Below are 14,182 nucleotides of genomic sequence, written 5' to 3'. Positions count from 1 at the left end.
CCACCAAACCACTGTCAACTATTTGGCTCGCACGCTCATTAGTTTTATTGCCCCGCGTATCAGTCAGAGCCGCAAAACTATTTATGTCCCACCCTTCGGGGATGCTTCTCCTGGCCACCCAGCACCCGTTGTCCTTTTTGGCTTTGCCAGAGTGCTTTTTGTTTCGTGCGCTCTAATTGCGCCAAGAAATTTGTCTTTGATGGCGAATCCTGCTAATGGGCGCCGTGATCTCCAGCTGAATTCAATAGATACTTGCGTACCTTTTCAGTGGTTCGGACAGCACTTAATTGCGATTGCATTATGCAGATTTATTCCCTATTTGGCGTCATTAAGGCCATATGAAAAAGTTTTCGAAAGCAAGATTTATGCAGCCAGGGCCACTCCACGGAGGACCCGCCTTTGAGCCACCTGGAAAGTTGGCCCAGAGCCGCCAGTGCGGCGTGGTTAACTATGTAAATGTTTTCTTTTCCGCTCGCCCGTCCTGTTTATGTATATTTACATTTAATGCTCCCGCCCCTTCGGCCGCCCCCACCTTGGCCTGCAGTCGGAGCCGCAGAGGGGGCGTGGCTGTAATTTCATTCGTGAGCCAACCACACGGAGCGGTGCCAAGTGCTGGCAATTTTAATTAATGGATAAAGTTATGCGGAATTCCGGTGGTACATCCCCCTGCTTCGAGGGCTTCTCAGTTAGCAGGGCTTCTTGGCCGGGAATTAAATATTTCTGGCAAATATTTATGTTTGCAAAGGTGGGTATTCCAAAGTTGCAAATGCCCCGAATGATTTACATCGCTCTGAATGCGTAGGAAATCTGTAGACTAATAAGACCTGGCACTTTGCTGCGGCCCATAAGTATGCAACAGTTTCGTACTTTATTACGAAATCCATAAATAAGCAGCTAGTCCAATATGCTGTGGCCCGAAGATATGCCATAAATTCGACCCGCTCACTCCTTCCCGCAGTTTTAATTTAAAAGTTTGCGATAACAAATGATGCACATCCCCTGCACAGCGCCACACGTGTACTTAAAATAAGAAATAATGTGGACTGCTGATTTAGTAACCGCACGGCGCCCAACCCCCAGCAGCAGCCATTCCACACCACACCATCTTCGTATCTCTAGGAACGTCGCGGGATGTAGCTGTAACAAAGGCGCGCGAAATAAAGAAATGAAAGTAAGTAAACTTCGGCGCTAATAAATTGTTTCATATCTGCGGCCGAGATGCGGGAGGGCGGAAGATAACTCATACGCCCCGTGCCACAACTCATGCCAAAAACGAAGCCAAATGGGCTGCTCGTATTGCCATTTTTTCTTCGTTTCCCGTACATATGCATATTTATTTCCCTTCGCTTATCAGTGACTTACCAAAGCGAAAAAAGAGGAGCCAGAAATAAAGCAAAGATCTGGCTCATATGAGAAATGGCCAAACACATTACGACTGCAGCAGCACATTAGCCCAAGGCGTCAGGAGAAAATGAGAAGTCTGAGTATCATCACCGCGTCCTCCCAATGCACTTCTTTACAATTTACGAACTCCCTAACGAGGTGCACATGATATCTTGATTTTTTACTGGTAATTTGTAAAACAATGTTGGGATCCAAGGTCTTAATCGTGATCAAATTGGGAAAGTTTACCGCTTTTAAACCTTTTCCCTGTTTCTGGAAGTAAAGATACTTCATTTCAGCAAGGCTTTCCATTCCCAATGCTAATTAATATTTCTTCGGCTAAATTAGCACATAATTTCAAAGATTCAAAAACCGTATCCACTGAAGGATTTGCCACTGTTTTATTCAGTAAACTAAGTTATCCATGAAAATCCCATTCTGTGCATCCTAACCACCCTCTTCCACCACCCCCGTTCCACTCATCGCCAGAAAAAGTCGCCTTTTGAATTTGACATTTAAAATTGTATTTATTTAATCATTTAATAATTGCTGGGGAATATATTCTATTTATATTATATATAAAGATGTGTGGATGTGTTTGCTGTCTGTCTGTTTGTGTTACTCGTGTGTCGGCGCATTGATGCTTGCAATAAATTACAATATTATTTGAATTAAGTTTATTATCTATCTGGAGGCTTACGAAACTAGTGGAACAATTTGAAAAACATTTTGTTTTAGTGTGTGGGCTTAGTTACGTGGTCGAAGCGGAGTGGATAGCAACGAATGGTTCCGTCCAAACCGAAGCTGATTGGGTGGCTAATTTGGGGGTTGGTATTAGATACCAAGACTTCGAAAGCAACGAGTCGTATGTTATACATTCTATATGCGGTATCCGTGTGCGTGGATCGAAAGGGATATGTGCTAGGCGGGGAAGGGCTTCTCAAATAAGGCAGGGTAACTAAACGTACTGGTACTGGTACTGGTACTGGTAACTGAACTTAAACGTTAACTTAATCTGCAGATACAAATGCAACTAAGGCCGAAACAAAACTCGCAATGCTCAAAGATTGCGTACCTAGGATAACATACATTATATACAGATCTCGGATCGCAGATCGCTCCTGCGACTTCGGTTCTCGAAAATTGGCTTTCTTTGGTTTGCTTATCTTAACGAGCTGGCCCCTAATCGTGCCGCCCTCCTTCTAAGTCGATGGCTAAGAACTAGGTAGAAATAGACGCGGAGAAAGTTGTATACTGGATAGGGTGGAGTTCTCTGGGGCGCTCCCAGCTATAAATAGTCATACTGGTTCATGCAAGACCGTGTTACTCGTACAGTGGCTTTATCTATTTGCTCTAATTTTCGCTAGATGCTCCTGGGCAACTGGTAACGCGTAACTGGGTTGGTTCTCGTTCTATAATACTTAGAGTGGACTAATCTAGGGGTTACATAGTTACGGGCTATCGTATATGGTATAGTATTTGTCATAGCTGCAGCTGAAGAGTTCAGCCGTTTAAATTGGGTGTGTGTGTCTCTCGTTCAACTATTTACAAGAAGAAATGCTGCTAGTTTTGATTTCCAACTCCGGGCGGGATCCTTCAATGCGGTCCCCTAGTCCCGCTCCTCGTACTTGGGCACAAAGGAGCCGAGTCCGCCCAGCTGGGCGCACTGGTTGCTGTCGTACAGCGACATCTTGAGGCGCTTGCACTTGGCCCGCCGGTTCTTGAACCAGAACTGCACATTTTTGCTCTCCAGACGCGGGAACTTTTGCCTGAAGAAATAGGAAAATATAAGGGAGATATTAGTTTATAATATTTATTGTACGGTATGGTATATAAAACAATGTATATGTTCGAGAATGGTTGTCAATTAGATTGATATTAGATACTTGGAAAAGGTTTAGTCGTAGTTTTTATATCATCTTAATCGTTTACAAAAAAGTAAGTTAAAAACTTGTTCTCCATAGACTTAAAAATGAAAATGGGATATGTTCTTTTGCTATTAAACCATTATAGTGTTAGGTCTATCAATTATCAATTAAGTTAATAATATTCAGTTCTTAGTATTTTTCAGGTACTCTATAAATATGTGAATCCGAAAGATAATCAGGGTAAAGAACTCACCTATAAGGCATGGTGTTCAGGTCCTCGGTGTACTTGAGGATGAGGTTGTGCGAGGGGTGCGTGTTCATGGCGAACCACTGCTCCAGCTTGGGCACCTCGGTCACCGGGTCGATGAAGGTGCGGTTCCGCTTGCGGCGCTCCTCGTTCGAGATGCTCGACAGGTTGAGTCCGCCGCCGCCCATCAGGGCGTTCGGCTGGATTCCGGCGGCGGCCGCTGCAGCCGCGGCATGGTGATGCGGATGACCGGCGGCAGCCTGGCCAAATGCCGGGATGTAGTGGCTCATGTACATGAAGGACTGCGAGAACATCGAGTTGGGGACCATGGGAAAGGGCAGCTGGTCCTTGTGCGGCACAACGCCTCCTGCCAAGTCCGGAGACGGCGACCGGAACTCGTCCAGGTGGCTGGCATCGTTCTCGTTGTCCTCCTCGTCCTCGTCCATGTCCAAGTCGTCGTCCTCCTCCTTGGGCGAGGAGCGCTTGGGCGGGGAGCCCTCCTCCTGGTCGTTGTGCGAGCTACTGTTGTTGTGATTGTTGTTGTTGTGGTTGGAGTTGGCCTCCATCTGGGCATCGGTGTCCTGATGCCGCTCCTCCGCGCCGGAGTTCTCCTTCTCCTGGTCCTGCAGCTCCTCGCGCGACTTCTCGTGCCGCTCCTCCTCGTTCAAGCTGCCGTTCATCCCATCGCTCTTGGCCTCCTGCTGCTGCTGCTGCTCCGCCGCCTCCTCCTCGTCGTCGTCCATCAGCGGCGAGCTGCGATGCCGCTCGTGGGTGGTCAGCGAGAGGGGCAGCTGGGGGGTGTTGGGCCGGCTCTGCTCCTCGTCCATGTCGTCCGAGTGCTGCGACATGGTGTCAATGTCCTCCGACTTCAGGCTCAGCGGGCTCTTCAGATAGTCGTGCGACATGGACAGGTTGCCCATGCTCATGGGCTGGCTCCCAGCACTGCTGCTGGAGTTCTGGCCCAAAGGGGCGTGCTGGCTCAGATAGCCATTCATGGCTGCGTGGCCCAGGGCACTTATGGCACTGCCCAAACTCCCGCCCCGCATCTCCGCCCGCTTCTGTGCCGCCCGAGCGTTCTTGAACCAGTAGACCACGTTGTTCACGTCCAGCGGCTTGCGTCCCCGTCGCGATTCCAGGGCATTCAGCTGCACCACATACGTCTGGATCTGCTGGCGCGAGGGATGCGGATTGTCGGCGAACCACTTCTGCAGCTTGGGCAGCTCCATCTCGGGATCGAAGCTGGTGCGCATGCGAGTCTTCTGGTTGGGATACGGAGGTCCGTGACCGCCGCCGCCGCCACCATGGTGGTGATGGTGGTGCATGGACGGGTGCATGGGGTGCACCAGCATGTTGCCGTGATGTCCGGGAACCGGAGCCTGTCCAGAGCCCTGATGATGAGCCGCCTCGTTGGCCAGCAACAGGCTCTCCCGACTGCCCATCGATCCCAGGGGATTACCGCCTGCCGCGCCCCCAGCAGCGGCGGCATGTGCCGCAGCAGCAGCTGCCGCCGCCATGGCCGTGCCCACCGGGAAGTCCATCTCACCAGGAACTGCCACCGGAACCGGCACGGCCGACGGACCCGTCATGAACGGCAGCATCTTGGGCGCCATGGCCGCCGCTTGGGGGGAGAGCTGGTTGGACCACCACTGGTCGAACTTGCGGCGCAGCTCGTCGGAGATCTCTCCTCCCGGGAGAGCATAGGTGTTCTGGTGGGAGCTCCGACAGATCTGGGAAAGCGTTACCTGGAAGGAAAAGCAAGACATTCTGTTTAGTATTGTTAAGTGCATGAGTTAACAAGAGTTTAATAACTCTTCCTTCCAAATTTCAGCACCTGAAGTTTATTAATAAACTTGGGTATTACCAAGAGTCATACAAACTATGAGTGGAAATATTTTGGAAAGGGGATCCCTAGCTGTTCTGCTCAGAATGGCTAATACTAGAGACCCTGGCATTAATAAATTATCAGAAGTAATATCAGTTCATTTCTAGAAAGCATGTACTTGTATTTTCGAGTAATCAAGTTGTGTGCCGCATGTACTATCTTCCCTTTCCTTACGTATAAAAGAAATCCTCCTTTGAGCAAATCTTAAATCTCGGATGTTATGACGCAAAAGCATGTGTCATACACACGGAAATTAATGAAAACACTTTGGATCGCCCAATTGTGTGATTGCTTAATTAGAACACCTTGCTGGCCAGTCGCATGATGGTTATGTGGGAAACCAACGATTCGATCAGCGGGCCATTTGGGGAATGGGTTCCGCGTGGAAATCAGAGCGAGTGCTCGGGATTAGTGGGGCAGGGCAACCTTGGGCCGGGGATTGCGTTTGCACTGAGCGACTGTCAACAGTAGCTGCACTAAGACCCCAGAGTCCGCCGGTCACTAAGCGGCTGTCATAAAAATCACAGTGGTCGTGGTTGTGGTTTTCCGGCCTCAAGTGCCGGGATTTACTTAGCCATAAATGTGCGCCTGCGAGTGCGAGTCCGAAATTGCCTATTACGATATACGTGGACCCTGGGGACTGATACCTGGGCGATACCAGCCGAGCTGATATTAACAGACAGTGCCGCTGCGCCTCGAATCGAAGGCGATAAATAGATAGTCCCTGATAGGCAGCGACACATCAGCTTATGGCGATTAAAACTGAATTTACCCAACAGAAATAGACTCGAAACGCGATGAGTTGGCCAAAGGGTGGCCTGTTATTCCGTATTAAATGCTCATAGATACTGCTTTTGTCTCCCAGCGGTGCAGAGATAATGTCTGGCTGTTTCGGTGGTTCCGCTGCGGTAGCCTCTCCAGCGTCGCGGTGGTGCTATCAGCTAAGGAGGCGCCCCAAATCACTTAAGCTGCTCAGAACTCAGGCGGACCGTGGGACGGCGGGACCGGCGGCGGGTGGTTGGGCTAGGTGGCGAAGACACCACCTAATTGTAAATAAAATGGGTTGACGCTTCTTACGTGGCGGGTATTATTAAATTGATTTTCCTACCGCCGCACCCCTTGGCAGAGCAAAGCAAAGCTCCTCAGCGGACGGACACCGGAGAGCCAGAAATGCGGTGGTCTGCGGGCCAGGGTGTCAGACAACGGGTGTGGAAATTATGGTAAATGCTTATCAGGTGATTAGGAGGGACGACAACTGCCGTGCTTTGCTTTGCTAATATTAATCTTGGTGAGGGGTGAGGGGTGAGGGAGTGGGGGCCCGGGCCTATAAACAATCACAATATCAATTGAAGGGTATTTCTAGCCGTGATTTCGTGCTGTTCATCGCCGACGATAGCGCAGGGCCGTATGATTTATGGCCCTAATGCACCGATATCGCCCCCCGCCCTCGGAACTGGGTCATGTGGGCACTGCAGTGGGTGCCCCTCCTGCAGGATTGCGAACTAAGCCTTCTAAACCGATTGCAATAAGGAAACAAAGGCCGCACACACCGAGCGACTCACACATCCTGGAGACAGGACCAGGAGCATCCAGCGCAAAGCTGATTAAAATGGAAACTATTGCGAAAAAGGATTAGTTAAGTGAACCAAATAAATGAACTCGGCTTAACAAAATTTCTTTGTAGCTATCAAAACAGTTTCAATGGGCTGAATGTTCCCCAAGCAGACAGGACATGCAAAGTTCCCCGTATCTGTATCTGTGCGTGTACGTGTATCTTCATGCCTCACATCACGCAAATTAGCGTCACAACTTCTCATCCGGAGACATTTTTCGGCAAGTTTTAGCAACTCCGAGGCGGATAAGAGGGGGGATCCTTCGTAAACCGCTTATGAGTCATTATAGAATTTTGTCGTCTTAGTGCTGAATTTTAAGTGAAAGTTCAAAGTGAATGTCTAATTGGCTGCCGGGGGCGGACTCACCTCATCCAGCGGGCATCCTGTGGAGCGGAGCACCGCGTGCGACTGCAGGACCAGCAGCTTGAGCAGCTTGTCCTTGATCTCCCCGAAGGCCGACGTCTTGGGCCGCAGGATCACGATCCTCAGCGTGATCACCGAGGTCAGCTCGCCCACAATGTCGCTGACCGGCACCGCTGGGTTGTCCGATATCTGCTCCAGGGGAATGGGCTTCCAGTGCTTGATGATTAGGGAGCCTGCGGGTGGGCATAAATTTAGAGGGGTTAGTTATGCGGCCTATAACACTTTATGGGTATGATAAAAGTTATAAGAAACCTATCATGTTCTGTTTAAAAGTAATGGACTTTTTAAACAAGGTCTTATTTAACGGCTACTAGAGAGTAACCTATGCGGCTTATACCTTTTAAGAAGTATCTTTTAAGTATTCGAAAAAGGAATGCTTACTGTATTATAATATTTGGATAGCGTATTATGTTGCAAGATTGTCTTTAAACATTATGATAATATTTTGAAAATATCTAAGGTAACTAGAGGTTACTAATATAGACATTAGCTTTTTAATAGCAAGTTATGGTACAGGACATAGGAGAGCTCAGTTTGTGTGATATATATAGGGGGTGTCGGTTTCGGACCACCTAGCTCTAAAACCGAATATCTCGCTACATCTTAAAGCTAGCCTATCAGGAAACCCACAAATTAATGGTAAAAGAGAAGCGACCCACCTCGGGCTGTGTTGGCCACCTCCTGGGAGTAGCCCAGCCGCTGCAGGGCCGTCTGCACAATCTCGCTCCAGGGCGTGGCCGCGGCGATGATCACGTAGCTGTCCGTCTCGATGTTGGGCCGCCGCTTCCAGGGCTGGCGAGTGTCGATGGTCAGGGAGGCGTGCAGCGAGTGCACCGACTCCACCACACAGTGAAGTGGAAGTGATTTGGCTGCAAGGAGAGGCAGAGGCGGGGTGAGTTAGTTAGAAATTATTTAAATAATAATAACGCCGCCACTCGAGTGCTGCTTAATAATCGGTTTAGTGCAGTCTAGTTCCAAGTGCAAATCGTCGACAAATTAAAATAAGCAATTAAAACATATTCGAAATGGGGCATTTTATGCAGATTGGCGCCCCAACTCCGCACGCACCGTGGCATTAAAATAAATTATGGCATGTTGCGGTTAGCCGCAAATGGTTTTAGCCGATTAAATTACCCCGTTCGGGGTGGATTGGGGTCCCCAAAGCTGTCGAAACGAACTTGAAATTTTGAAAAACCCATTTTTGGAATTATGAACCGTGCTCTTCCTCTAGTATTGGCCGCCAAAACTTACTTGCTGCTCCTGCCAACCAATTACCAAAGGCTTAAAATAAAATGGCAAAATCAGAACATAGAACTTATAGACGATTTCCCATGGCAGCGCAGTGGGCGGGGCGGCCATTATCGAGGATCTGAGGGGTTGGGGGGCTAGGGGCACACAGCAAATAGGCTTAACGCCCCAGGTCCGGCCGACATAATGGTATTATTAATTATTCCAATTATAAAAATTGTAAGCAGCCAGAGATTGGCGAACGATTGGCATTTGCCGGGCCGGGCTGCAAGCGTTTTAAAGAACGGCGCTCGGGGAAATTCGGACCAACCAAAAGTTCAGCCCAATTACGTGCGATTTCATGGCATATTTGGTGGGAGGCGTGTGTGGGCCTCGCAAATCTTTTAATTGCCATGAAAACCTCATTGGGGGCCATTGGCATTAAAAATAAATACATCAGCCTTTCGGCAGTGTGCGAGTGCGTGTGCGCCGGCTGCCGGGCTGAAAAGGAATAAAGAATTCAACTATAGTGCATTGTTTGTCACCGGCGCGGCTCTCTAGAACTTTAAGAGAAGGGCAAGCCACGGGTAATAATAATCCCATTAAATTCAATCGCATCGAAATACTGTCTAAATTTAAACCAAATTAGCTAGCTGCCCATTATCCACCCACAAAACCCATTGTTGGGCCCTGAACGCAGTGTCCTGCTAATATTCCCCTGCCCGAGCTGTGGTCATTAGTGCAGCCGTCCGGCGCCATGAATGAAAACTCGTTGTGGGCCGAATTATAAACCCAATATATCCATTATCCATGGAGCCATGATGCGCCGGGCCTAAACAAAAGCGGATTTGGTCCACCTGCATATGGTGTGTGCTCGAGGGCCGTTGCACATAGTGTTGGCGGCTTCCGACGTGGCAGCCCAGGCCGCCGAGCACCCACTAATTGTTGCATCTGAACTGGCCTTCAGCAACCGCCGACGGCCCGGAGTCGGCAGCTTTAAGTCGCCCGGGCCAACGATGGCAGACAGAGCTTATCCTTATTAGCATTATCAGAGCCCTGGCAGGAGGGCGAAGGGAAAAAACACGGAAAATGGTAAGTAATCGAGACAGTCGAAGCGGGCCAAAACAAATTGAATTAAGCGCGGGAGGAAACTGCTCGAGGTCCTTAAATCTTGGCGCGGCAGACAGCGCGTTCCACCGGCTCCCCCGGTAAGCCGACAAACGATTTGTAAATGAACTCTGCTTTCCAGGGGCTAAGACGCCATCCATGCCACCCCCACCCGCGAGACCCCGCGAACCGCCACGCGGCTTTAGATTTATTAACCTGCATCGATGGCAGCGGGAGTAATCAGGTTCAGTCATCGCAATCAAGCGAAATTGGAAAACCCAGCTCAGGAAAATGGCAGCGGAGGTAGCTGCCAGGAGCAGTCTACTTATAATCTGCCGAACAGTTTCCAGAAACATCTCATGTGCATAAAGTTTCCGCATTACGGGGCTGGGGCAGGGGAGGGAAAAGTTTTATCCACTCGACTTTCTTCTAAGAAATTGACCAATTGGCTGACCACAGGCCGAGGCAAACAAATAATTATAAATTGCCTGGCAAGGACATCAAAACGATTTAATCCCTGCGTGCACACACACAAGCTACTGAAAGGTTGAAATGGAAGGATGGAAGGATGGAAGGCGGAGCTATTTAGGTGACTGCAGAGGATTACTCAAGTATCCTTTTCGGCCCGGCAAATATTTGTAGTCTTTTCTCGACTTTTTCGATGGAATAAATTGTGTGATTGTTTATTTATAGGCAGAATGCTCATAATTTACTTATTAAAATGATTTTGAGTGATTTGGGTATTTAGGAAAATTAAAATTTCAACAGACCGAAAGTTTTAATAACCAGAACGGACACGTGAGCAGCAGCTGAGGGCAAAATGGATGCTGATGATGATGATGGAGGAGTGGAGGAGTGGAGGAATGGAGGAGGGGGCTCTTAAGGGTTCGACTTAAGCCAAGTGAACTGTTGGGAAATTTGCTTATCATTGCTTGACCAGTGCAAAAAATCTCAAGGATTTCAGGGGACTTAAGTAGGCTTCTTGGTGCCAGCGTGTGTGTGTTTACGGCTGACCTAATGGGAGTGGGCGGGCGAAGTTTTCAGGGAAGAGTGACCGGAAATTAAGCAATAGTCTTAAGGAAATTGCCACAAGTTTTTCCTTCACTTCACGCCAGAAAACAAATTTCCAGCATCCCAAGGGATCGTTATGTGCGTGTGTGTGCATTCTTATTTACACTTCAACTTAAGTCCTACTTAATTGCAAACTCTTTTTAGTAGAATTTTTAATGCGTGCATTTTAATTTATAATGCCTCGACAGCTCTCGGAGTTTCGGCTTCAGCAGCATTCGGTGCGACTTAAGAACTTTCCCCACACAAAGGAGAGCACGCACACACTCGCACACACCCGCATGAGCCTTTCACTTGGCTGGCATCTCACACCTTTGCCTTCCTGCACATATCCCTGCCTTAGTCCCTGCGCCTTTCCTGATTTTCCTGCTCGCCTGCTCGCCTGCCCTCCCGAGCCCCGCTGCATTTCCGAAAGAAAAACAAACATATTAAGCAGGACAATAAAATGAAAATCGGTTTGCGTCTTGCCCCGGGTGTTTCTCCGTCCCTTGCCGCAGGAGCCAAACAAAATAAGCCACCTAACAATTGCCTTTGCCCTGCGGAATAATGAATACCTGGGAAATTAAAGATTAGCTATTGAAAAGCGTTGCGGGGTAGCGGTGGAAAATTGCTGGGGCATCGACTTAGGATTGCCAATTAGTTTGGATCGCTTGGGTATTACTGATGCAACAAAGAATGATTGTGAATTATTAAAAATCCTTCGGAATGTACATTAAATTGAAGTCGTGTTTCAGATTCAGGTGTGGCAAAATATATTCTATAAGTTTTCTTAGTTTTGCCATAAAAATAATAGTAATTATTCACAATCCTTGGAAATGTATATAAAATTAAATTTTAAAATTAATATACCAACAAATTTAAAGTTTGGAAAAGGTGTTGGAACTGAGTTTAATCGGTTAATACTTCAAAACAGCTCGGGACCACTCGAAAGATTCGCTGCATAAGTCGTGCATTCCCACCTCCGCCGCTTTGTTTTCTCCCCGGGATTACGAATCGCCTTTGTTGTAAGTCGAGGGTCTTCGAGCTGCCTCTTGGACTGATCTTTCACCCCCAGGAGCAGCGCTGTGCCGAATCAGAGTCAATGCTCCTCGGCCCTTCGAGTCCACTTGTGCACATGCGAGAAATCTGCACTTTGCATTTGAGTTGGCCCTCTTCTTCGCGGCCTCTTGGCTCTGAGTCGGAGGCGTATTTTGGGATTTGCGCTTTTTGTGCCGCCGTGTTTGTATTCGTGTTTTTCGAATAGGGCTTTCGGGGGCTGGGAAAACATGTTGAAACTTTTAAGCGGATTATAATTAATGCCCTGAGGCATTTTCTTTCTTTTTATCGCCGGCTGTTCGCGTTTAGCGCCCTCATCGGCGAACCGATCGAATCCGCCCAGTCGGATATGGCCGGAAATCAGGAATCCTTTGACTCGGCTTTGACTGCCATCCGGCTCTCCTCCAATTACTCCGCAAGGGAGTCCCGAGCGTGGGGGAGTCGTAAATGTTAGTCAAAAATAATCCTAATGAAATAAGTATGGCCCGTAGCGGTAATTTATTTGAATCCTTTGCCCAACCCCTGCTCTCCGGCCCATCTCAGCTGCTAAATTGGCCCGGCCTCTGGGGTTAGGCTTTCGGAATTGTCTCAAGTCTTGTTTTTGTTGCACAATAAATTCATTTTTTGTCCTTAGACATGTAAAACTATGCAAAAGGTGTGCGGGTCTGTGTGTGTCTTGGACCTAATCCTTTTTGTTGTTTGCTTCATATGTTGATTTGGGACCATCATCAGGTGAGCTTTCTTTTGCCGGCAAAAACGACAGGGGCCAAAACCTCAGACGGAACGTTCGGAAATCTTTGCAGGACACACACACACACCGAGAGAGGGCAGAGCCAACGGCAGGATGGCCAGGACTCTAGTTAGTTTCAGGTTGTGAATGGATTTTCTTAAGTGGTTCTAAGCTTTGTCTGTGAAGCAAACCAGAAAACATGCTTATACATGCGGCCAAGTGGCTGAAGAGTTCAAGAGTCCATGGGTCCGAGAAAAAGGACTCGAGGACTCCAGTGGCATTAGCAGGCTGCTCAAGGAGCTGCAGCACTTCATTAGTTTTGCGAGTCTGCGGACGGGGACCCTGAGACAATGGCCAACTGGGAGGCCAACGATAATTGAATGCACAGGGGGTTGGGCTGCCCGAGGCCGGGGACAAATCCTTTCAAAAGGATTATGATGTGTATTTTTCGGCCAAATGACTCTCAAGCCACTGCAAAGTTATGCAATCGAAGAGAGCAATGATAAATTGATGGCAGCCGGATTAAATCGAGTCCCAGAAGTGAATAATTAGGCGCAAAGAATGCTGAGAGCTCTCCGGCATCTCGCCGAGGCAAATAAGCAGACATTTTTGCGGCACAGGATTAAAATTATGAACTGCAGGATAAGGCCATGCGTGCACACAAGGACCAGTGCTGGCCACAAAGGGATTTTCAATTTGTCAAATACCATCAAGTGCCTGAAAGGGACGCCGAGCAGCAGACACAAATAAGGGATTTAAATGTCGATAATGTCTGCCAACGAGCGCAGCCGAGATAGAATTTTGCCCCGGGCTTGGATGTCCAAAAATCAACCAGAAAGCAGTTGAACCACACATAATCGCAGCCGCAGCACGGCAAAGAAAAGAAAGACCAAAGCCAAAACGGCACCCAAGAACGCTTCCTCAGACACATAAACACCCATGAACCCACTCAGACTGCGTTTGTTTTAACCACCTCGAATTGACCGAGTGGCCACCCACTCGGCGCGGGGATCCATACTTAAGTTCCAGCAGAGGCAGACAAAAACAAAGCCACACACAGACCGAAGGGAGCTGCAACTGCAGCCGACCAAAGGCAACCTTAATCACTTTAGTTATCAATATTACTTATTTACGTTGCTTCTACTTAGCGCTTAAGACGCTTTGACTGTGTGACTGAATTATAGGCATGTGCATATACATAAATGCATGAATATGTTAGGGCCGGCGGCCAGGGGAAATCGGCTAGCATTACGTTTAAATCTTCCTGCTTAAAGCCAAACAAAGTCTCTGGCCGGCGGAGGCAAAGGAGCACAACATGCGATCTGTGCCATTGATTCAATTAAAGCGGACAAAAGAACTCGAGGCGGGCCTGAGCCGAGAAAACAGGGGGCAGTCCATAAGTGACGACTGCCAGATACCCATTGCACAGGTCTACGTCATAATGCTGAATATAACAAGATATCAGAACGATACAAAATAAAAGGAAAAGATAATATAGATAGAAAGATACTCTGGGAGCTAGTATAAGTTTAATCCCCTCCGACTTAGGGTTCTAACTGCCTCAGCTGCCTTTATCCCTCTCAATTCCAGCATCGTAAG

General features: G+C 48.3%; 1 protein-coding gene across 1 annotated transcript in view; it reads right to left on the bottom strand.

Moving 5' to 3' along the window:
* Positions 1-1,889: 1,889 nt before the first annotated feature.
* LOC108026812 (uncharacterized) overlaps positions 1,890-14,182 on the bottom strand; it is a 44,255-nt gene continuing 31,962 nt past the window's right edge. Inside the window, exons 3-6 of the mRNA XM_017097977.2 lie at positions 8,076-8,285; positions 7,360-7,589; positions 3,505-5,240; positions 1,890-3,152 (exon numbers count right to left, since the gene is read on the bottom strand). Of these exons, the coding sequence (XP_016953466.1) occupies positions 2,993-3,152; positions 3,505-5,240; positions 7,360-7,589; positions 8,076-8,285 (2,336 nt within the window). The 3' untranslated portion in view covers positions 1,890-2,992. The remainder of the gene's footprint in view (positions 3,153-3,504; positions 5,241-7,359; positions 7,590-8,075; positions 8,286-14,182) is intronic.

The sequence above is a fragment of the Drosophila biarmipes genome, chromosome 2R, assembly GCF_025231255.1.
Source record: "Drosophila biarmipes strain raj3 chromosome 2R, RU_DBia_V1.1, whole genome shotgun sequence".
NCBI lineage: Eukaryota > Metazoa > Arthropoda > Insecta > Diptera > Drosophilidae > Drosophila > Drosophila biarmipes.
This window is presented reverse-complemented; position numbering and strand designations above follow the sequence as displayed.